This window comes from Lissotriton helveticus, chromosome 1_1 (assembly GCF_964261635.1).
Source record: "Lissotriton helveticus chromosome 1_1, aLisHel1.1, whole genome shotgun sequence".
NCBI classification, from domain to species: domain Eukaryota; kingdom Metazoa; phylum Chordata; class Amphibia; order Caudata; family Salamandridae; genus Lissotriton; species Lissotriton helveticus.
Genome location: NC_136057.1, coordinates 741,574,716 through 741,600,608, shown reverse-complemented (window position 1 = coordinate 741,600,608; position 25,893 = coordinate 741,574,716). Strand labels below are relative to the sequence as shown.

Sequence of the window (25,893 nt, the reverse complement as noted above, 5' to 3'; positions counted from 1 at the left end):
ATACTGGTCCCAGGCATCCTCTGCCACCACATAGTTCATGGCCCGATGTATCTTACCAGAATCTTCCTGAACTAACTCCCGGAACTTTTGAAAATATTTTTGTTCTAATTGCTTACAGAAGATTTTCCCAACATTTCTTCTTATGTATTATTTTCTATTCCCTAATTAGCATTTTATAAATGTTCTTTGTCTTTTTGAGACTATTGTAGCTCGCTGAGTCATACCTTAGTTTAAGGTTTCTTTCCTCTTTTCTTATCACAGCTTTTAAATTTCGACATTCCATATTAAACCAGTCTTTTCCTTTGGTTCTAGCATTAATTATGGGTACAGTAAATGTAATATGAGGTATGCTCTCTTAACACACATAAGAACAACAACAGTACTCAATAAATTAGTTCTGTGCTCAAGCGTTTATCTGAATTAGTTCATTTCATTATGAGCAATATAGGTATTACAAAAAGACAGTGAAATTCAATTATATACAAAGAGTTTTGAGTGACAATTGTGCATAGTGAAAAAGTGACAAAGTGAGCGATATGTACAGTGTCAACAGGGTCCTATATAAATTATTTCTTTCTGAAAGGCCAGAGATTGATTTGAATCCAGAAGTTTCTTCCCTAGCCACAGGCTTTACATCCTCCAGCCTACCAGGACTGTGTACATACAATTCCTACATCCCTGTCTTGAAAAAGACCCGCCGTGACCACTAACAGGGGCACAGAAGGGTCGAAAAATGTCAAGGCATTCCTTAGGTCAAGAATGACCGGTTTTCTACACTAGGGAAGAAACTTCTGGATTCAAATCAATCTCTGGCCTTTCAGAAAGAAATAATTTTATATAGGACCCTGTTGACACTGTACATATCGTTCACTTTGTCACTTTTTCACCATGCACAATTGTCACTCAAAACTCTTTGTATATAATTGAATTTCACGGTCTTTTTGTAATAACTATATTGCTCATAATGAATTGAACTAATTCAGATAAACGCTTGAGCACAGAACTAATTAATTGAGTACTGTTGTTGTTCTTATGTGTGTTAAGAGAGCATACCTCATATTTCATTTACTGTACCCATAATTAATGCTAGTTCTACCTGACAGAACCATTTTTCTTAATCGTCAGTCTTTTCCTTTGGTCATATTTCTTGGTTCCTATCATCACCAGATTTATTTTATTTCATTTCAACCCTTAAACACAGGATAACCTGGCTAATTGTATTTTCATACTACCCAGGGCTTATAATAGGGCTGCAACTAAGTTGGAAACTGGCTATTTTTTCCATGCACTCTTCAGTCATTCTGGTAGTGAGATGTTTAGGGTAGTCCATTTGGACTGGAATACTGTATCTTTTGATCTTTTCTCACCACCTAATAAATCACATTTTAAGGGAAAATGATCACTTCCATCAGCTTGCAACACCTCCAAATTCCTATCTAAATTTAAATTCCAGGTGAATTAAAAAATAAAATCTCCAGAAAAAAGCTTGTAAACTTCTCTTAAATGGTCTGTTGGCGAGGCGATCAGCATCCATCCTCCAATTTAAAGTAGCCAAACCTTTTGACCCCATATAATTTCCTAAAGCCATATCTCGTGATGACAGGTTGACGTAGGGGAAAACTGGCCACATTTATCTTAAAAACAGTCAATAGCCCTTTACACCATAAGGTGACCCTACGTGGGTCCAATTTATGGTTGAGATCTCCCAACACAATAAACATATCTCTTGAGTAAGGTTCACTCAGGTCTTCTATATCTCCCTGAAATTGTGACAATTATGCCCTGCACTACTTGCACCTCCCCCTTGCATATACACATTCACTATAGATGTAAATTCACACTTTGGGTCAAAGTCCAGAAGGTTTACTCTACAGGCCACCAGCCACTTACATTGAGCTTCCAGAGATGTCACCTTTTTAGCAATGCTAGTATATACCAGGATTATTTCCCCCCTCCCCCCCGGACAGGCATCCCTGTTGGCTCCTCTTAGCTGATCTATTTATGTAAGCAAGCCCATCAATCGTTGGGGTTTCATCATACAGCCATGTTTCTTGCAGGCAAACAAGTAATCTCTTAAAACTTTCTAACTTTGACGTTTTCAGGTATCCATTGATGTTTCATTTTAATATCCCGAGGGTGTGCAACAACCCAATATCCTAATCAATTTCACTTAACCACCCCCCCACCTTCCACATAAATTGGTGAGGAAAGGGCCATATATATATTTCAAAGAGTCAACCCTCCCCTATGTCTAGCTATGTCGGCTTGTATGACAGTAATTTCAAGATCATAATTTTCTCCAGATCCTTGATCGGTTACCCTGACCTGCCTTAATCCTAACCCTAGTACCAAAAACGGGTATGGCTCTAATCAGTAAGGCTGAGCCCAATACAAAATACAACAAAAGAGAGTGCCTGTACTGATTACTATTCAAAAACTATTTACCCAAAATGTATAAACCATACACATTTGTAAGCTCATTAGTAGCTTTTTTTATTTATTCAAGTATTTAATGTTTTCATCTCATGGAGGATTCCATACACATTTTTAAAAAAGACAACATCAAAAAATTAGATACATTGAGGACAAGGGGACTAATAGAAAATCACACAATCATTCGTACATTCAATCACATTTCCTAATATGGTCTTAACATCGCTGGCTGTGAAAGTGCTTCTTTTAAGATCTTAATTAGCCCCCAGTTTTCGCTCTCTGGGATGGTTGTCTACCGACCTCCGGGTAGCGATGTAGCGTTTAGAGAAGCCTTCCCAGATGCCGTCAGCGCGTTAGCTGTGGGCTGTGCCAATTTTTCCATCTTGGGAGATCTGAATCTTCACTTCGACAACCAGAACAGCCCGGCCGTTAGCAGCATTCTAGCTGATCTAGACGCCCGTCAGCTATTTCAACAAGTATCCCAGCCTACTCATGTAGGGGGTCACATCTTGGACCCTTTTTTTTACAAATCTAGCTGAAGCTAACGTTTTGACCATCTCCCCATTAGGGTGGACGGATCATTTCCTTGTGTCCATCCAGTACCCTCTGCCTGAGACCCCTTCTATTCCACCTGCCAGACTGGTCCCCAGGCGGCACTGCAATAAACTCAGGCTGGAGGACCTGCACCGTATCCTGGCGGAAGAGCCGTTAGGCACTCCAGATAACGTGGAAACGGGCTACGATCATTTTTGCCGGTGGATCTCCAGGGCCCTTGACTCTCTGATTCCCATTACTCTGAGCAAACTGAGCTCTAGAGAGTCGAGTCCCTGGTATGATAGTGCCTTACGCGCTCTAAAAGTTACTTGCAGACGGGCTGAAAGAGAATGGCGGAAGTCCTATGAGATCGACAAGAAAGCCGCGTATCTTGCTTCCGTTAAGCTCTACCATCATGCCATTTGCAGAGCTCGCGCGGCGTTCTATTCCTCGGAATTCCGCACAGTTCGAACCCGTCTAAAACCATTTTTAAAGTCCTTAAAGACCTCTTGGCGAAAAGGACCTCTTCTCCGGCAGCCTGTACCATCTCCCATTGCGAGGCCTTGGCATCCTTTTTTCTGGAGAAAGTCCAGGTTATCTATCAGGCCTTCCCTAGTATTGGACCGTCTTCGGGAGCCCTAGATTGCATTCAAGGCCATACCATCATGCACTCTTTTCCCCCGTTACTACCTGAGGGGTTCAACAAATTGGCCCAGCAAATTAAGTCCGGCTCTCCTTCCGATCCGTTAAGACCTGCCCTCTTTAGAAACCAGTCTTTTCTGGGACGCTCTACGGTGTGCTCCCTGATTAACCTCTCACTGACCTCAGGCTTGGTTCCATCCAAATGGAAGCAGGCGGTGGTTTCTCCAATCCTGAAGTAGCCTTCGTTGGACCCATTAAAACCCGAGAACTACCGCCCTATTTCATTGCTTCCTTGGCCGGCGAAAGTTGCGGAGGCCCACGTTAATCTGGCCCTCTCAGACCATCTGACTTTCGGCCAATGTCTTGGACCCCACGCAGAACGGCTTCGGTGCTGGTCACAGCACGGAGACAGCCCTTCTTGTCATGGTGGAGCATTTGCGTGCGGTGTTGGATGCGGGTCAAACGGCGGCGCTTGTATTATTAGATCTCAGCGCCGCCTTTGACACCGTCTCTCACCGCATTCTGCTGCACCGCTTGGAGGAGACTGGCATTGGTGGGCCTGCTCTGCAGTGGTTCCGCTCCTTTCTCGACAATCGCTCTTTTTGCGTGACCATTCCACCTCACCAGTCCAAATTCCATCCTCTGGCCATGGGGGTCCCGCAGGGATCCTCGCTGAGTCCCACGTTATTCAATCTATACGTGAGACCGCTGGCTGAGGTCGTCAAGCAGTGGGGCATGACTATGGTCTCATATGCCGACGATACTCAGCTAGCGGTTACTATCAGTGGGGATGCGGAGCGGGATGCCCCTAGGTTTCAGAGTGGACTGCGGGCAGTGGCCAGCTGGATGACTGCCAACTGTCTCCAACTTAACGCAACAAAGACTGAAATCATGATTGTTGGTAAGAGAGCAGATCTCTGGGGGGACAGGTGGTGGCCTTCTGAACTGGGGCCGTCTCCGACTCCGGTGTCGGAACTCAGAAACCTGGGAGTCTGGCTGGACCCTATCCTCAACTTTGCTGGCCACACAAAGAGAACTGCGGCCTGCTGCTTTGGTGTTCTTCGGGGCCTAAGACCTGTTCTCAAATTCTTTGATGCCCCGACCAGGCAGCTGGTGATTCAGGCGACGGTGATGTCCCGGCTTGACTATGCCAGTTCTCTCCTGGTGGGGGCCAACCAGGCAGAAATCACCCGCTTGCAGCGCGTCCAAAATGCTGCAGCCAGAGCGATAGTTGGCCTGCCCAGGTTTTGTCCCGTCTCTAACACCTTACGATCCTTGCACTGGCTGCCGCTCAAGATGAGAATCCATTTCAAGGTCCTGTGTCTGGCCTTCAAAATCCTGAAAGGTTCTGCCCCCCAGATCCTCACCAACCTCCTATCTTTTTATGTTCCAACACGCTCTCTCAGATCCTCGGGCCAGGCTCTCGCTGTGGTCCCCCAGTTCAAGCTTTGCCGAGCTGGGGGCCGATCTTTTCGAGTGAGAGCTGCGGCCATCTGGAACTCCCTTCCGGTAGAGATCCGTTTGTTGGAGGACCTCCTGTTGTTTCGTAAGGCCATTAAAACTTTTCTATTTTAATTTTTGCCCCGTAGCTGTTTCCCTTTTCCGTCTTTGCTCTTAGCGGTGTTGTGTTCTACCTTGTCTTGCGGCAGGACGCTCCTTTGCTGGAGCAGCAGCGCGCATTATAAGTGCCCATAGCATAGCATAGCATAGCATAATACACATCATACCACTCATATCCAACTCATAATGTGCACACACAACCAAGATAGTTAAAATTAACCAATGGAAGAACGCATGGTCTGCCAAAACCACTAGATTAACAACTAAATTACATCCTGTGTGTAGCAGATATCAATCAATACAACTACATAATTCTGAAAACAAAATCTTTTCTAAATACAAGTGTGGCTTTGTCACAATACCTTAGAAAGCAAACTATTTTTGGCAGAACCGATGGTCTACGCGTTTCGAATCCCTAAAGTCTTGGGATTCTCTTCAGGACCATAAAAATCAGTATCTCAAAGAACAACAAAAGCTTTATTTCTAAATGTTATTCACCAGTGATTTTAAAGACCTCCCCCAATGTCCTTATTCTTTCTTTGAGCGCAATGTTCGCTCTTAAGACACAGTCAATACTTCAACAACTAATCTCCATCCGCCTTGTGGCGTGGAGTGGTGTATGCTTCTTTCCGAGTTTCTATCCGTTGTTTATTATCTCCGTGCGGGAACGAATTAATCCGAGTAATCAGGAAATGATGTCATTTCCTGACGACTCGGCTAGTTGGAGACTCAATGCTGCGACGGTGTTTCTCCCGAACGAGCGGAAGATTATTTTGTTCCCGTACGGAATGTATGATATCTCGAAGATTAGGATAATGGAACATAAGCAGACCTTTTTGAAAAAAATGGCTGAGATGGTTTTTATGTGGTCACTAGATCAGATGTCATAGATATTATATATCTGCCACCAAATGAAACATCCTCAAACATGTAAACTTATTTCGGGGAAAAATGCAAAAATAACTTCACAACCCCATGTGTTGGTCTCTGTAAAATATGTCTTCTTCTTTTCCAGGCCATTCTTTATCATGATGTTCATATACTTTCTAGTGTAACATATGCAATTCATATTTCCTATATTTTCTATTTTTGTTGGCTCTCAGTTTGCTACTGCATTGAATTTCTTTTGTGTATTATTCTATTCACTTGCATCACTCACCCAACCTTTTTGAAGTATTTGCTCAACAGCTTTGCAGCTTTTCTCTGTAATACATTACTCGTGTGCCTTTAACATGGCATCCCATAATTTATATGCAAGTAGAGGAAAAGGATGAATCTCTGGTTAGTCAGTAAAAATATAGCCATATCATGAAGACAAGATTCGTTTAATAATAACCTTAGTATGGACTCTGTTTATCTAAGTGTTTTGTACAGAAGCTACATGGCACATTTTGGACACTTCTGGGCAAGTCATTGAATATATGTAAGTGATTGCCATATGCAGTGTCTTCAGCGTGAAGTTATCTCACTTGATAAGTGGTTGATCTCCCGGAACAAATATAGTTGTCAGGGAAGAAAGGTTGATCATTCCTTTATGGGAGCTTGTCCCCATAGAGAATGTCACCTGATCTCATCATACTCAACAAATATAGAAGACAGCCTTGTTAAATATGGATATATTCAAGATTTCCTTCAACCCTCAGGCTCTCTCAAAACCACCCCTTCTCTATTTATTTCTTGCAAATGTGGGCTGGGAGAGTGTTCCGTGTTTCAGATCGGCTTGTAATGTGGAGTGTTTTCTATGTAAGCAATGTAAGTAGTACAAAACCGTTTTCCTTCTGCAGTGACAGCTAGTGATGTGCTTTGATAGGAAAAACAGAGCACAATCTCACAGCTTAACACTGGATACACAGGAATTTTTCGTTTTGGAATATTTGTATTAAAAATATTACACCAGTCCACTTATCAATCCCATCCCGTGATAACACAGGAAAAAGGACTTTAATTAATAATAATAAGCAGGATATTGATATTATTGACAGCTGTGTTGAATTGCACACAAAAGGATAGGTTAACATCAGGCCATATGCCACATTGAGAATGTTGTTGTGGTTTTGTCCAGGATGTGCAGCACCGTTGTATTTATTTATATATGTAAGTGGTATTTCTATAGTAAGACTCAGCCAAAAGTACAGGGTCACTGATAAGCATGAAGTCAACAACGGTTAGCAGAGGTATCTGGTTTGTGGACTGTTAAATCTGGCATTCTTGGCATGGCCTCCCTTGACTTTTTTGCTTTCTGACCTCCTGTTTTGCTAACTTCATTTTTGTTGGCTTTAGGATTCTGTGCACTTTACCACTGCTGACCATTGCTAAAGTGCAGGCGTTCTTTCCCTAAAACATGATATCATTGGCTATTCCACAATTGGCATAATTAATTTATATATATGTCCTCAATAAAGTGCACTACATGTGCCCAGGGCCTGTAAATTAAATGTTACCAGTTGGGGCCTGCAGCATTGATTGTGCCCCCCATTTAAGTAGCCCTTCAAATATGTCGCAGTCCTTCCATTGAACAGCCTGTGGGAGGAGTTTTAAACTGCCATTTCGACCTGTAAGTTAACCCTTTGCCATGCCCAAACCTTCCCTTTTAATACTTATAAGTCACACCTACACTAGGCCTTGGAAAGCCCTAATGGCAGGGTGCAGTACATGTAAAATTGGGACATGTACTTTTAAGTTTTACATATACTGGTAGTGAAAAACTATTACATCTTTTTCACTCCTGCAAGACCTATCTCTCCCATAGGTTCACATTGGGATTACCTTATTACATCTTATAAGTGTAATTCCCAATTGGGACAAGATAGATATTTCAAAATTGGTGTCTAGAATTTAAACTCACCATTTATGGTGAAGTGTGATTTTGAATTGTAAGTATGAAAATGGCACTTTTAGAAAGTTGTTGTTTCCTTACTTTAACCATTCTGTGCCCTTGCCTATCTCTGGATACTCGTCTGGGGTGGGTGACAGCTGGGCTTTGAGCATTCCCTCTATACATTCACACAGCAAGGGAAGTGAAGTGTGACTGGTGGGCCATTCACTTCTTAAAGGCCGTACACCAGAATGATGGGCCTTCCTTGTCTGCACGAGAGGGAGGAGCTGGCACTTGCATCTAAATAGGGCTGTGCCTGGCCTCACACTATTAGCAGCATATCCCCCTGTAGTGAGTCTAGAACCAGGGCAGGAAGGGCAGGGACCGTGGGTACTTCAGAGGCCTCTCTTTGAAGTCTCTCCCACTTCAAAGGCGCAATTGGGTATACATACTAGACCCCTGACCCCACCAACTCAGTACACTTCTGGGCATGAGGACACTCTGCCAGGAAGAAGAACTGCTGTGCTGCTAAAAAAGACTCTCACTCTGCTTGACCCTGCTGAATTTCTGCTCTGCCATGCCTGCCCTGCTGCCTGCAGCCCTCCTTGGTTGGTGATGAGAACGACTGACGTGAATCTCTATATCTGCAGAAACCAGTGGCTCCAAGAGTTAGCTGGCTGGTCTCCTGTTCTGAAGTCTCAGGGACATCAAAGACTTCCTTCAGCCCTGCCACAACCTCTGCACTCTGCAAACTGAGAGTCCTGCCATGCCAATTGGGTTCAATCCATTACTAGGCCCTTGGAGGTGGTTTTCTTGGCTGTTTCCTGTAAATATCCCAGCTGTGCCACCTTTGCGCCAGTAAAACATAGGCAGTCTCTTCTGCGCTTTGAGGACACCACAGAGCCAGCAGCGTGGCTCAACGATGGCGAATTGCCTTCATCGGCAGGGGTTTGATGCTGACCCTCTGTGCACTCCTCAACATCAATGCTCCTCCGTGAAGGTACTATTTTCAGTGGGGCCTACAAGGCTTCTGTATCCAGCCCGTGCTCCATCATGATTGGCTTGACTTTTCAGATTTAACCCGACCCAGAAGGACCAGATAGCCCCAATTGGCGCTTTATGACTCTAAGCACTACATTCAAAAGATATTCTTTAAAAATGTGTAACTCCGGTTCTACTATTTGGATTTTTGTCATTTTAGTCTGGTTTTGAACAGTAAAGAAAGCTCTATTTGTCAAATTGGTGTGGATTATTTTTGTTTGGTGTGTTCACTGTTTTACTGTTTTGAGTGTTGCACAAATACTTTACACATTGCCTCTGAAGTTAAACCTGACTTCTCTGTGCCAAGCTACCAGAAGGTAAGCACCAGTTAATGTAGGGTGTGTATCTGACTCACCATGACTAGGATTGTGCTTACTGCTTGGACAGGGTGAATACCTCTGCCAACCGGAAATCGAATTTCAAACATTGGACTATTAATATTTTATAATGTAGTGTTCTGTAAAGCGGTGTGTCTTCAAGTCTTATATAATTTGTAGCAGCATTAGTGCAGTCCTGATGGATATGGGTAGTTTTTCCCAATCATGGGTGCATAGAATTAAAAGGCCTGTTGCCTCGTTTTTCTTTCTTTACACTTCTTATTCTGCAGTCTCATGGTGTCCTGGTTGTGGGTGTGCCAAGAACCAGCAGAGATGGTGAGCTTGTTAGCAAGATATCGAGGGGTGCTGGTTGTGATAGCTTTGTACGTGATGAGCTAGTTTAGTATCCAATTAGTTCAAGTAGGGTGAACCACTGGAGTTCTATCAGGATGGGAGTGATATGATTATATTTCTTCAGGGCCTGGATGAGACATGCTGTAGCATGTAGGATGCACTTAATGCGCACTAATGTTGATTTGGGGAGGCCATGTCGCAGGGTTGAGAGTAGGAGGGCTTTATGAAACAGTTTCACTGTCAATTATAAGAGAGCACTAGACTAGCCTGTATTCTTTTTTTTTTGTTATGTGTTCCTTGAGGGCGAGTCTGGTGTCTAAGGTGAATCAAAATGACTTGTCAGTCAGTGCAATTTCGGATTCCAAACTACCAATACCATGTCATTGAGCTAGGTTTGTAGTGTTTCATGTTGGATATTCTTGAGAAATAATAATTCTGACTTGGGTAGTATGGTATTGCAGGGTTCTAAAGTGAAGGGTGGACATAAAACATGAGGCAGGATTGGTGTTGTTGATGTGCTTTTGGATCTTATATACTTATTTTCACTAAAGAAGAAGTTGTTGGCACTCTATATTTCTGTGGAGTGAGGAATATGTGGTCCTACAGGAGGCTGAAGCAGTACTTGATTGTCTAAAAAGAGTTCTGCTTCTGCTGGTGGATTTGGTGAAGGTACTGGTATATTCCTTTACTTTCATAGATGATTTTGAAGTGGAGTTAGAAACAGGATATCAAATCGTAAAATACAAGGACCCAACCCAAGTAGCAATTGATTTAAAGACATCAAAAACTGCATATTGTATTTTAGAACACACTTCCCTTTTAAAATACGTGTTGAAATATTTGATTGATATTATTTAGAGTTTTTGTACGGCAGCAGCTCAAAATAAATAAATATATATATATATATATATATATATATATATATATATATATTCACTGAAAAAACCATAGGTTTCACCCCAGTTATAGTTAGGAATTAGCATTTAAAAAACCTATTAAATTCACTGAAAAAACCATAAGTTTTACACCAGTTATAGTTAGCTGGAAGTTTTACTCGCATAAAACCATTGAAATTCCCACGTTATAGTTAGTTGGACTCACTATAACTTGCGCGTGCAATGCACTGCTGCAGACGTCACATATTACATCACTCATGACATGGTCAGTGACATCACTCATGGGAATATTTTTTATTGGGGTTACCCCGTGACAGGACTGTGTGACAGATCCTGCACTCCACTTTTGGAGCATTTACCTTTTTTTGACCAGCAGGTATGGAAAAAAAATTCCAGATGAAATGTTCTTTTATTTTTGGCTGAGGAGGCTCTTCATTGATGAATTCTTCGGAGTCATCTTCACTGCGGGTGGTCTAGCAGCCATGATAATTGAAGATATCTAACAAAGAACCAAGAGCAAAACAGGCAGGTCTTTCAGTCACAAAACTGAAAGAAGAAGTGAAGGAAATGGGTGGGGATTTCATTCTTTATAAAAAAAACTGTTAGTAACCAATCAGAAGTGTTATTTTCAGGTCACATGACCCGACGCGCTTACGCTACGCGCCCCGGAGCGCGCCCGTAGTCGCGCTCCGGGGCGCTCCCGCGGGCGCGTAGCGTAAGCGCGTCAGGACGTTTCGCGATCGTATGCGCTCGCGTGCTTTCGGTTGCGCTTACGCTGTGCGTCATATGACGCATCGCGCGTGTACGCGATACGTCACGATGTTGTTTTCGTTTGCGGCAATAGCGCTCCCGGGACGCTCCCCGGTACGCGCCCCAGGGCGCGCCATAATATTGCGCTTACCCGTGCGTTCACCGGTACGCGCCCCGGGAGCGCCCCAGGGTTAAAAATAAAAAATAAAAAAATATTTTTTTACATATTTATACTATATAAAATTCGTTTTAAAATTTTTCACTTTCTATACCTATAAAGATTTGCTATTAAAAAACCATTGAAATTCACTGAAAAAACCATAGGTTTCACCCCAGTTATAGTTAGGAATTAGCATTTAAAAAACCTATTAAATTCACTGAAAAAAGCATAGGTTTTACACCAGTTATAGTTAGCTGGAAGTTTTACTCGCATAAAACCATTGAAATTCCCACGTTATAGTTAGTTGGACTCACTATAACTTGCGCGTGCAATGCACTTGCACTTTTGGGAACTCCACAATGATTCGCCATGTGGAGAGAAGGCACCCCCTGAATTTTGCCCGAGAAAGTCGCAGGGCTCTGGCACAAAAGGTTCCCAGTGATGGGGCCTCTACATCAACCGCAGGACGAACACCATCGGTGAGGGGGAGATCACAGGAGCAGGTTCCGAACATTCAGCCTGCACTTAACAAAGGCGCCCTTAAATGCAGATACTGTGATCAGCTACTTTCCCGGGGCGGAGCAAAGTGTTCTGCTCATGGTTCGAGCATTGGAGAACCATCACTGGCGTTACCAGCCCTAAATTTTTTATTTATTTTTTGCTCCTGTTGAGCAGTTTCCATTCCCTGTTTTTGTTGTAGTTCTAAAAAAAGAAAAAAGAAGAAAAAAAAAGTTCTTTTTAGAACTACCTCCAATTCTCATCAAAGAGCTATATTCTTAAAAAAATGAAAAAGAGTAAGTGAAGTGGAGTGCATTGATAAATGAAAAGAAAATGAGTAAGAAAGAACAGAAAAGTATGAGAGGAGAAAGGAAGTAGGGGGACTGAAAGAAGGTGAGTGTTGGGAACGAAAGTAAGGAGAAGGAGAGTGAACATGGGGAATGTGGTTATTCAAACAAAATGTAGAAAAGGAACGGGGGTGTGGAAGGGTAAGAAAAGATGCATTGCTGGAGTTGCATCATTTTTGTGACACTCTCCAGCAATGCATCACTTTTGCGCTTACAGATACGTCTGAAATACTGACGTATCTAAATGTTAATTGATATGTTAATTGATACTTGTATAGCGCACTACTCACCCGCAAGGGTCTCAAGGCGCTTGTACGAATACCGCTGTGGAACCCATCCTGGCTTTCCCTGTGAGGTGTCCACTCCTGGGCACCCCCAAGGTGGAGGCCTGGCATCCTTAGCGTTGTGGGGGCCATTGTGGAGATTAAGCAAGCTATTGCCCAGAGTTGCAGAGTGGGACTCCATGATTGGAATAGGCACCGAGGCGATAATTATCAGGTCCGTGGAATTTTGAGCCCAAGACCCGCCGAGGTGGGGAATTGAACCCTTGCTCCCTGGCTAGACCTCTGCATCAGGGTCTGCCGCTCTAACCATTAAGCCACCCTTCTCCATCTAAAAGTACTTGCGACATAATACGTCATATATTTAGTATGACGCATGAGTAGAAGACTGAAGGCTTCATTTATTAGGCCATGCGTCACTTTTACGCCACCAGTGCGTCACTTTTTGTGACGCACCAGTGCTGTTAAAAATGCACCTTATTCAGTCATATTTACAAAGTGACGCATCTAGGTAGATGCGTCACTTTGTAAACCCCTGCACCACATTATACCTACGTCATGTGTAATGTATGCAAAATGGACGTATTGACGCAAGAAAGGGTCGTAGAGGTGGCACAGTAAAATCTGTGAGATATCACTACGTCACTTTTATGACGCTGTTGCGTCCAAATCTTGCACCTGTTTCACAGCAGACTATGGTATGGATTCCATATACCACAATAACTTCTATAACAACATGCAAATTATCTACAGAGGAAACGGTGTACATTGAATTTAAGACTCTGCATTGGTACCTACATGTTGGTACTTAAATCACCCACACAACACAACAACTCTATTCAGAGATACCCTACCTCTAAGCACTTTAAATTATTATTTTAGTGTTTCACTGAGTTTTCCCCATGTGTGGGGGTGGGGGAGGTGTATGTGGGGGATGTGCGGGGTGTGTCTGTGAGGTGTGTATGTGTGTGTGTCTGGGGGGGATGAGGTGCATAGGTGTGTGGGGCATGTGGGTGTGGGTGGGGATGTGGGTGTGTAAGGTGTGGGTGTGGGTGTGTGGGGTGTTTGGGTGTAGTTGGGAGTGTGGGTGTGTGAGGTGTGTGAGGTGTGTGTGGGGTGTGTGTGGGTGTGGGGGGGTATGTGTGTAGGATGTGTGTGTATGTGTGGGATGTGTGTGTGTTTCTGTGTGTGTGTGTGTGGGGGGGGGAGGTGTGTGTGTGGGATGTGGGGGGTGTGAAACAAAAGGTCATAAACAGTGACAAACAGTGACAAGACTTTCATTTAGGCACTTTGTAGTATGTTGGTCTATACATACACATAATGATGTAGCCGAGGCAGATGTAGATGAATAAAGAAGTTGGTTTATTCAGCCATAGGTAGATTTACAGGAAGTATAGATCAGGAATAGATAGTCTTAGTATGGAACAAGTAGCCCCACCAGGGATGAAATGCAGGAACATAAATATACAACTCAGAATACTACACACTTGTCCAATGGAAAGTCATTCACAAAAGCACAACCCACTACTGCAAAATAAGAAATGCCTGTAAGCCTGTACGCCAGGCGGGGTTCACATTGCGAGACAAAGAAAATAAAAGTATTTAAGTAACACAAAAGTATAAAAAAAACTATTTTGTTATCTTGAATATGGTTTTTTAACACTCAAGGCTACTATCCATTTTTAAGAAGCAACCTATCATCTATTCTATTATCCCTTTCCACGTTATGGTCCAAAATAATATTCTTTGTGTTATACGTACCAGACAACGACACTGCTGACAGTCCTGCACCCATGTGTCGCCACTGTTGTAAGTGAGTTCTCCACTTTGATGTAAGCACTGACTACTGAGTCTTGGATCACATTCTGGACAGCAAAACAGGTCTACAGTCGGATTCTCACAGTCACACACCATCCTCCGACACATGACGAGCCCAGTCTGAATTTTTAGGAGAATGAAATAAGCGTGCGTTATCAAACATTACATTTTGTATTGTGAGCGTTAAAATTCATACAATCAATGACAGCTGTTAGATTTGATGACATAACTTATTTTAATGGTCACGTTGACATAAAATGTACTCTTTTTTTGTATCCCTCTTCCTGTGTGTTTACAACAGTTATCAGTTTCTGTAAGATAGAAGATTAGCATATAAAATGTAAATGTTTTATACTAGTCACAGGGTAAATGCACATTGGGTAGGTATTGTCTTTCCTGATATTCCTGCACTCGTGCTAAAGTTGAACTAAAGCGCATCCAATAAAAAAAATGTTAAGGTTATGACAGTTGGGATTTAAAAGATGCCATGGCTCTGTTCACAAATCAGCAAGGTGTGTCATGAAATATCTATGTTAACATCAGGAGCATGATTTATCAACGCCTTTTGGCAGTGCAGTCACCAAAAGTGACATAAATCGGTTTGATCTCTTGCTTTGTTATTTACTTTCCAGCTCTAAACTTTATTTGTCCTGGAAAGTTGGCTAAAAGCAAGGCAAAGTAGCTTTGCGCGCTACTTTGCATCAGGGGAATGTCTGATGGGTGGTACATAGCAATTCCCACGCTACCACGCTTTGACTCAAAGCTCTATCTACTAATTTACAGGACTTTGCACCATAAAAGACACCTCTTTGAGGAGGGCACAAAGTAGATAGTTTTATTTTTTCCAAACTTTTCAAGTTTTACATGTGTGCTGCACTGTAAGTACACATAGAGGGGTGAAAGTTTTATTCTTTTTCTAGGCATAGTATTTTGTACTGGAAGGATACTACATTTTTTTCTGAGCAAATTTTGCGACATTAAGTAATATTATTACAAGAGATTACCAGTTGCGGGAACAGCAGGCCCAAATTTACCAGGCCGAATTGCCAGCCAATAGAATCGCATGTGTATTGAGCAGGTGCTGCAGGCACATGTGCAGCAAAGCCTCTGCCTGATCCCATCTTGTATCACAGCCTGCCCTGCTGCTGACTGACACCCTCCCAGCTCCCAAACTCCGCTTCTCATGATCAAAGTATGCACATTTGCTACTCAGACCTGCTGAAACCAGGTCGTAAATAGGGGCAGAATAAAGGTGAAGTGTCTCTGAAATTGGGAATCAGTCTGTGGAAAAACTCTGTTATTCTGGAGCTGCATAGTTATACCCTATTCCAGAGGCAATTGCATAATGCAAGGGCTCAACTACCATTAGGAACTGGTTATTCCGAACTTACTAATTTTGTCACTATTACTCTGTGCAACACGTAATTAGGCCCTTGATCTAAAAAATTGAGCGTTACAGAGGTTGCAGTGCTGCACAAAAATTCCAAATACAGTTTTCTGCTTTCAAATTGAGTAAGTCATTGAGGTTCTGCTTTAGTTCATAGTAGAGTCAACATTTTTGCATCATGGTAAATGGGAAAACAAACTATGATCTATTGCAAAAATTTACATAACACAAAAAAGGTGAGTGTTCCAAGTATAAGAGTCTTTAAACATAAAACGTTATCCACAATGGACCTTTATTGAAAATATAAAGAAACAAAACTTTGCACTATTTTAGCTGTTTCATATCGTGCACTGAAGAAACAAAGTGATATTTCCTCGCATGTCACTGGAGGTTAAGCAGATTTTACTGGTCAAAACGGCAGGCAAAGAATGTTCTGCCTGCGAGTTAGACCATTCGTTGATTTCCCTGGTCTGGACAGCATGGTGATCTAAGGCTGGGACATCTAATGACCTTTTACAGGGCAGGGCAACCATCACTATGACTGTCATTTTTATTTGGAAGTCCAGGACGAGATGGGTTACAGGGTAAAGGTCTGTATAATGGAGCCCATTGAGGCTCCCCTGGGCAAAATGGTGCTTCCCCCACCGCTAAACGCACGAAGGATATCACATATATCAGTTTTTCTTGCCCTCGACAACATCAGATTGCTCTGGGTTTTTGTAGAGAACTGAAATAGCCATAGCTAGGTTTAGACAAATCTGGCATCTCCAAAACTGCGCCATTGCCAAATTTTTATAACTTAACATAATTAGCAAAGTTTTAAACAGTAGAGTGCTAAAAGTAGTACAACAAGTACATTTTGTTAGCAGTTTTCTCACAAAAAGGTTCTGTTGGCAAAATCTCATGAAATAATTGCTTTGTGTGTAATTTTGCCTTCGGGAGCTTTTTAGATTGCAAAGACTGTCGCCTTCACAAAATATGGCATATGGTTTTATACTTCGCAGTTGTTCCTCATCACCTTGAGGCTGCCTAGGTGTAATGGGATAAGCATTGAGAACCACTGAACCACTGGCTTGGAACTGTGAAGAGGACAGCTGTAGGAAGAATGTGAGCTGTTTTTGACTACTATAAAGCGGAGAATTTCACTTTTATTGCATTGTAATTAGCTTATAATGCCAAAGGCACAAGATATTATGTGATATTCATGGGTGTTTGTTATAGTTTACGCTGATGAATGTTCTTTGGAGTTTTCCTATTTTTGATTTCTCTGCTCTTGGATAAAAGCATTGCATAAAATTCAGGTTGAAACAAAATATAAACTTACAGTAGGTTTATAGAGAATAACAAGGACCAGATTTACTACATTTTGTACTGGAGCTTGCTCATCGCAAGGCATCACAAAATATTGCCAAACAGGTAAAACAGCAGCAAAAAAATTACTTTCCCACTGAAAGTTTACACTCAGACTGCACCCAAACCCCTTTGTACCATTCAACTGTTAATGTGTGCAAGGGAGTCGTGCATAGGTCAGAAAAATGCAGAACATTAGTTTTTGGCAAAAGCAAGATCTACTAAACTAAATTATCTGGTGTTCTTCCTGTTATCTTTAGGGCGGTCTTTCCCCAGCCTTTTAGATTTTTGCCTCCCATTGTTGCAGATTCTTTTAGTTGGCTTTAGGACTCTGACCACTTTACCACAGCTAACCAGTGCTAAACTGCATGTAATTCTCTACAATATGATGACATTGGTGTATACCTGATTGGCATATTTGTTGTACTGGCTAGTCCCTTGTAAAATAGAATACCATACACCCAGGGCCTGTGCTTCAAATGGTACTAGTGAGCTGGAAAACTGATTGTGCCACCCACAAAAGAAGTAGCCTTTCAAACCTGCCTCAGGCCTGCCACTGCAGTGCCGGTGTGTGCAGTTTACTGGCACTTCGACTTGGGATTTAACACTACTTGCCAGGCCTTACAGTCCCCTCTTATTACAAATAAGTCACCCTAAGATTGGCCCTAAGGGAAGGGTGCGATGTAAGTAAAAGGTAGGACATGTACTTTATGTTGGCATGTCCTGGCAGTGGCAAACAGCCTATTTTGTTCTTCACTACACCTCTCTTAGCCCAGCATTAGAAATTCCTTAATACACTTTAAGCTGTAATTCCTGATCATGTAGGTGTACCTTTTTCATGTTTCATATCTTTGGTATGGTGATGATGAATCCTCTTTACTGGTGACGTTAAATTTAACATTACTGTTTTAGAAATGACACTTTTAGAATGTGAACACTTCTCTGCACTCACAGCTCTATGCGCAAGACAGCCTGTCTCCAATAAACGTTTGGGGTGGGTGACAGCTACACATTCAGCACTTACTCTAGACAGCCACAAATACATGATGGTGAGGCTCATCTGCATTCTGAGCACTCATCTAAATTCATCTGCATTCTGAGGGGTCTTCCTGGGCAGGGATGAATGGGAGGGGCTGACAACCTACACTTTAATAGGGAGTGTCCTGTCCAGACAGAAAGCACTGATTTACACCCCCACCAGATAGCCTGCCAGACAGGATTGGGATGAAAGGGATCATTATGCTATACTTCAGAGAGCTGCTTTGAAGTTATTCCCTAAATCAAAGGTTCTTTTGGGTTTAAGCACTGGGTCTTTGACCCCGTAAAATCAGACACTTCTGGATTTTGAAATGAACCTGTGTCAGAAGGACTGCTGTGCTGCCTAATGGACTCGTCTGGGCTGCTTTTCTGGGAGGACTGCTTTTCTGCTTGTTGCCCTGCTGCTCTGTGGCTCTCCTGAAAGAGAACAGGACTCTGCCTTGCCTCCAAATGATCTCAAAGGGCTTACTGGGTTGCCTTCCGTTTTCTGAAGTTTCAGGGACACAAATGACTTCCTACAATTCTGTTGGTTCTGTCATCTGTGTGTCCTATCCTTGCCAGAGGTGCCCTTTCCAAGTTTCGGGCCTCCAAAGTGGGTTCTGCAGCTGTTTTGCTATAAAACTGATGCATCGTCACCACTGCACCAGTCGGAACCAATGCATCGCTCTTTGAAGTGTACGCAGAGGCTGTTCAGCGACAGCAGTTCCACAGCCTGCACAGTCCAACGACGATGCTCAGTGTGGCTCGACATTGATGTATTGCCTTCATTTCAACAGAATTTGATGATGATGCAGTGACCCGACTCCCCGTAAAAGATTGAGGCAACATGGCATTGAAACTTTGCTCCATCCAATGTACCTTTCAGTATGTGCTGTGTGGGTCCTGTAGCCAGACTGCTCTCCATCGCAGTCGGCATGAACTTTCTCACTGTCTTAATTAAACTTTTGACCGCTAGTGACTTCTAAGCACTATTGTTGCATTTAATCTTTAAAAATTCAGATCTCCACTTCTACTGATTGGATGTTTGTCATTTAGGTCTTGTTTTACTCAGGTAAATATTCTATATTTGTCTAAACCTGTGTGGAGTCTTTTTGTGATGAATTCATTGTGTTACTGTGTGTGTGTTTCACAAACACTTTCCACATTGCCTCTTTAGATAAGCCTCATTGCTCTGTGCCAAGCTTCCAGAGGGTAATCACAGGTTATCTTTTAGTGTGTATCAAGCTTACCCTATCAAGAGCGGTGGTTCCTGCCTGGTCTAAGTGCATACCTCAGCCGACCAGGAATCCCCGTTCTAACACCTGTTCTGGCTTCAAATCCTAATGTGACGTAAAAGCAGGTGCAAGCTAGACGTAAAGCAGTACATTATCTGGTATGCCTCGCTATAACTGGTGACTTTACCCCAAAACACAGATCTTACATGTTTGATCTCTGTGTTGTTGTTTACACTTAGAAATATCTACTGGAGTGTGTACCCTCAATACAAATGTTATATTAGACACTGCCTGCTCACCTTTTGGCAACAGTGTCAGACTTAGTGTCATGCAGAACAGCCAGATTTAGTGGGAGCGCCAATGATAATGTCATCAGCAGACAACTCGTGCTAAATCTGTTGTTGCACAACTTTCTGCCCTTTGTGAAATAGAGAGCTGCAATTTTACACGCTGACTCCACTGCTTGAATGCCAGTAAATCTAGGACCACTTTCTTTATTTTGGAAACCTACAAAGTTGTTTTGAGGATCAAAGGCACTGAAGAACACTAGAGTAAAGGAAGGAAAATGCTGTTTTGGAAAATAACTCAGTTTGGATAGAAAATGTGCAGACACTGGCCTGTCACTGGACAGAAAACGTTTAAGACCTCTCCCCAACTCTTTATACAGCAAAACGCAAGTATATAATCCACAATATGCACATGTAACATATTACCTCACGGTTCAGCCATATCTAGCAAATGCATTGGTCTGGCTGCAAGAAAGCCAATTACAGTGCAATACTGATAAACAATTAAGATTCTTCTTTTAAGGCTTGTGAAAGAGCAACAGGTGTAAATTGCTTGGCCGTAATCTCACGACTGAGACAAAAGTTGATATAGATTAAGTGGGTGCATGCAAAGTAAACATAGCAATTACTAAAATCTGAGGGTACCCTGTGGGATGCCAAGGCAGTTCTTTAAAAGAGTGTGACTGATGTTATTGAATGCGGCCTCAAGATCAGGCAATGCAGCCTCAAGATCTGAGGCCTTTTTATATATACATATTTCAAAAGATGTAGCAACAGTCTGGGATCTTGTTCAATTGAACCAAGAGATTTTTAAATTTGATTTGGGTGTCCACAATAGCCCTCGTTGTATCAAGCATACTCTAATGCTTGCTGCAAAAAATCTTACCATGTCGTTTTTGGCAATCCCGTCAGGAATGGAGACAGGTAAATTATTGCCTCAAAGCATTTTACCAACTTTAAAAAAAATTAGGATTCGTACACCTTATGCTAAGAATTGGGAACTGAACTATACCTATACATGTGATTATATAGCTAAGTTATAGGCAAAACGTGACAGCTGAAGTCAAAAATGGAAGGTGGTGCAGTAGCATCATAATATAAGTTGGAAAATTAATTGAACCATGTTTTCTCTGACATATGAGACACTGGGGACTTATAAACTAATGTGGTTCTTTTATATACTGATTTACTCAGTGGTCCTGACTTATATTCAGATAAATAAAATTTTTGATTAACACAGCTGCATATACTCAGCTTTCAGTTTGGGTAGCTACCCCCTATTAATCAGAATTTGGGCATGCATGCAGTAAATAGCATTCTATATTGATCGTACCAGCCCTAATGTTTGTGTGGATGTGCAATTTAATGAGTTTTAATGAAAGAAATTACAGCCTGATCCCTAAAGGGAATTAAAATGCCCTTACCCATGAGCCTATTTTTTCTAGCTGTGATATTCTGGTGTCCATAACGTTTGGATACAGAAATTCACAAACTTCTGGGTCCCATTTAACTTATTGTGTTGTTAGTTACAGAAAACATTGGCCAACTGATGGCTTAAGACTTCATGAGATAGATTGTGTTTAAAAGCTGCTCTGTGTTTTTCTTTGCAATGAGAAACTTGCATGCACATTCAAGAGGGGATAGAGATCCCTTTGCAGGCAGGTGAAATGAGTGACCATTGGAACCCTTTCTCCCATCCAGAGGGCTGCATGTAGGAGGCATACTCAAAGCGCCCCTCCTTTTTGTGGCGTATTGAATTTGCACCTCATAAAATCATGTTTGTCTCTGCCTCCATGTTGGTAATGAGGCGCATGTGCAGAGGCAAAGAGATTCCATCATTTGCATGGGGCCACACCCGCCTAAACATGTAATCAGGGCCTATGTGTTTCATGTGGAATAATGTAGTGTCTGGCTCAGAGGCTGAATACATAAAAGTGGTATAATGACAACTTTACTCTCTTCTATTCTATTCTATGTGACTTAGCACAAACTTTATTGCATTCTTTCTTAAAAGAGCAGGAGAAGTAAGAAAAAATGAACTTCAAATCAAAATTGATCTTCCTATATTTGTATGGTGCAATAACATATTCCCTTCAAATGTAATGCGATTTATCAGAATACTGAGGTGACAGACTTCTGTACTTACCTGACATGAACAGACAGAACACCTGTCATTTTCAAGCACCCAAATCTGGCCATTGTGTTTGACTTTAGATTCATAGACGCAGTCTCCTGTGCAGTTTTTGCCATGCGGACATCGACAGTCATAGCCACCATCCAAGTTAAAGCAAGTTGTGTCATTGGAACAGCTGTGCCTCCCAGTGCTGCATTCATCAATGTCTGCAAAAATACAATTAGTGCATTTAGACCGCATTCAATTAACAAAAGTTATCTCTGTGCATCAAATTTAACACATTCTCATTCACAACGCCATCAGCTACAAATTAATTTGTAACCCACCTTGGAAAAATAGCGGACAGAAATGTAATTACTAGCATTTCTTAAATATTGGTTCAGTAAAAAACACACAAAGAGTGTTGATAAGGATAGGATAGAAAATACAGATTTTAAATGCAGAGTTTAAGTATAAAGAACTAAAAATGAAGTTAATGGCAATAATAATTATAACAGACTCCTCGATGTATACAGGACTATATAGAGGTATTGTTGGAAGGTGGTTTATTTGTAGGTGCAGGTATGTACCTACACTTTAGTAATAACACCACAAACACAAATAAGGTTCAGTCAAGGTCTCAATAAGTGAATCCTTGCTCAACCCTTGGTAGCTTGGCTGCTAGCAGACAGTCTAAACTTAGGAGACAGGCGTGTAAAGCATTTAAAAACACCAATACATTAAATATAGAAGACACACAAGCACAATAAAAAAACACCTCTTTATTAATCTTTGAAATGTTTGTATGATTAAAATGACACCAAAATGATAAAAATCCAATGTAGGGAAATGGAGATATCAAGTTTAAAAAAAGTAAGTGTTTGCTAGTGCATAAAAGCCAGAAGTGCTAACTTGGGCCATCTAGTCGCCGCAGACAAAGTCAAAGTTTCAAGCCGACCACGATGGAAAGTGGGTCGGATACAATGAGCGGTAGGGCCAGGTTAAGTTTTTCCCTTCTAACTTAGTCACTTTGTTTGAGCTTTTTCTCTGGACATCGAGTGGGTCTCCTCAGCAGGCCAGCTTTTGAGTTGACGGTGATGGCCATTCCTCAATGCAATGCCTTTGTTAGCTCTTGGAGGTCTTGTAGACAAGGAAAAGCTCTCATGCTTCAGTGGGGCAAAGCAGAATCTCCAGGCTAGTCGCAGTTCAATGTCACCAGCTTAACTCTCAACAATGGGTCACTCAGTTTATAGAGATTTTTGACAAAAATTCTCCAATCAATCTCAAACTTCTGGACCTTCTTCTAGAAGGTACTTTTGGGCTCTTGAAGAATCCACAACACCAATTCAAAGTTCCAGAAACTCTGAGTTGCTCCTTTGGAAGCTGGGACTACAAGACCCACAATGCACCTTGCTGAATCCTTTAAAGTTCACTTGATGTTGTCCAGCTGGGTTCTTCTTGGTGGCGATGATGCTGGTGGAGCTCTTTTAACCTATTGCTTTCAGGGAACCCATTCCTCAAACTTTCAGTATCAGACAAATTCCTTTTTTGCTGAAGCTCAAAGTTTGCTGTAGGTGCAGACCGTCAGAATGCAGTCCTCTTGATGCAGGCCAGGGGTTTAGCAGGGTGATCATCTTTCTTGATTCTTCCAGGCAAGGATCTGAGTTGCTGAGCAGCTCTATCTTACTTGTCGAGGGGTCTGGGCTGGCAAGTATGGTGCACCCCTGACATGGAGTGCACAGCACCACCATCAATGATGACCCCTTCCCCTGAAGTGGTACAAATTCTTGTCCCAGAAAGCACTGTCCATAAAATCCAAAATGGAAAAAATCTCTCCTGGAGTTTAAGATTTGCCTAACCCAATCTACAGATGTGGTTAACTTTCCCTAACACTCCCCTTCCACCCCTCTCCAAATTCAATTGCTGGGGCTCCCATCTGAATGGGAGTGTAGGGAGTGGGGGTGGGCCTGAATTCTGTCCTAATTGTCTTTCTCTATGTAAAGACCAGTTTGGCTACCCAACCCCACTCCTGCCTTTTGATCTGTAGCTTGGAGATCTCCTACCACTAGATGTCCCTTTGTTTGTTTCCAGGCCACTGCACACCTCATCAGAGCTGTGTGGCTTGGCTTGTCACATTCTGGCAAATCAGGAGAGGCTGCTCTATAGCTTGATTCAGGCACATCAGAAAAGCAAGTTCTATAACTTATTTTGTGTCATAGTTTTTATAAATCTATTATTATGTAGTAGATTTGAAGTATCATTTTAGTTCACCCTTGTCAATACCTATACTTTATTAAAGTGTAATAAACCCTTCCCTTGTTAGTCTATGGAACTAATGCACTACAATAGGGAAAAACTTTGGGGCATATTATCAAGAACGGCGTTAAAATTATCACCGATTTAAAGCGGCAATAATGGGCTTGGTAATATGCCCTTGAGAACTCTAATAGAAGCCCATGTTCACACCAGAACATGGACTTCTATGGGAATTCACAAGGGCCTATAATCAAGCCCATTATCGCCACTTTAGTGGCAGTTTCCTGCTGCTAAAGCGGCAATAATTTTAACACCGTTTCTTGATAATATGCCCCAAAATTGGCAGTTTTTTCCTCACCAGGGCTTATAAAACCTATTTTCTAATGTTCCTACTCATTTTAACATAGCACCCTACCCTTGGGGCACCTAGGGTAGACCTTAGGGGTGACTTAATGTAGAAAATACGGTAGTTTGATTTTGGAAGCACCACTGATTACTAAGTCAAATTTGGACATAGTTTTATTTTAAAAGCTGCCTGCATAGCAGGGTTGGCTTTCAAAATGACAGCAGGCAACACAGCAGTACACTTTTAAGTGCATTAAATCTGCTGGGGCTCTAAACCTAAATGCCTTATCATATGCTAGGGGCTTACAAGTAGGTTGGCATACCCATTGTAATGACACGTAATTACCATATAACTTTTAAACAGAGCACTGGCTCTGGGCCTGGTTAGCGAGGCCAAGGGCACAATCCATGTCAGTAACCACCAGTATCAGTCTAAAAATAGGGGTGATCAGGGCAAAAAGTATGACTTTCTCACAGGTACAAACTAGAAGTACAGTAGATATTTCTGTTATATTCAAAATGAACGGTATAAATCAGAGGAATCACAAAATAATGAACATAGGGTGCAGACAAGAAATCCTTTTCACATCCAAAAATCCAAATGAAGAATGTGGGGTGGTTCAACAGAAAGATAGCTGGATGCTGTACATAAAATCCCCTCTCTGTGGGTTCTCAAAGTGCCCATGCTCCACGAAACCCGCTCCCAAGAATTGCAACAATTTTGGCTTTCTTCATTAGAAATACATTTTCCGCAGTTTTGTAAAGTAAGTACAAACCCTGGATGATTTCAGAGGCAGTAGTGTATCCATAAATGTATTGTGATTATAATAATTATTACTATTAGTTGTAGTAGTAGTTTTAATATTAGTATTAGCATTATTGTTCTGATGATAATATTAACAACAATAAAAAAGATCCTCATCATCAGTTTGTCATCATCATACATGAAATGAGTGAAGTGAATGGGGCCGTAACCCAGGGACCAAGACTAGTTGATCCACACACTAAACTAATGCCATTATAAGGTGACTGTGACATATCACTGTGAATGCATGTCCCCTCCTCTTACCTCGTACTTCCTGCCATGTTAGCAGGCCCTGCTTATCAAGCTTTATCACTTTATGTGCAGTTTTGGCCAATGGGCGAAAGCCACTCACCCTCCCTAGTGCTGACACAGGGGAGGGCAGAAAATAATCCTCCATTTGCTTGGACCGGAGGATAGATTTTTTTCTAAATAGTGGGGGAGACGCTGAATCGCTTCCAGGCTGATGTCACAAACCCCCACCGGAATGAAGAAGCAGCAGGTAAGGAAACTGCTCCAGCGTCCGGTGGGGTTTCCTCCCCTTAGGATGCCTGTCACAAACCTACTTCTGAACGTGGATTGCGGTCAAGCTGTGATCCACAAGCAGGAATACCACTAAACACAAGGCATTTGTCTTTGAGGTGGTCGACTATAA

At 42.1% G+C, this 25,893-nt stretch overlaps 1 protein-coding gene across 5 annotated transcripts in view; it reads right to left on the bottom strand.

Annotated features, from left to right (window-relative positions):
- NELL2 (neural EGFL like 2) overlaps positions 1 to 25,893 on the bottom strand; it is a 1,115,698-nt gene that overhangs the window by 49,967 nt on the left and 1,039,838 nt on the right. For all 5 annotated transcript variants that reach the window (XM_078674276.1, XM_078674273.1, XM_078674277.1 and 2 more), the window contains 2 exons: positions 21,869 to 22,062; positions 14,390 to 14,566 (listed from right to left, as the gene is read on the bottom strand). In XM_078674276.1, the coding sequence (XP_078530402.1) occupies positions 14,390 to 14,566; positions 21,869 to 22,062 (371 nt within the window). The remainder of the gene's footprint in view (positions 1 to 14,389; positions 14,567 to 21,868; positions 22,063 to 25,893) is intronic.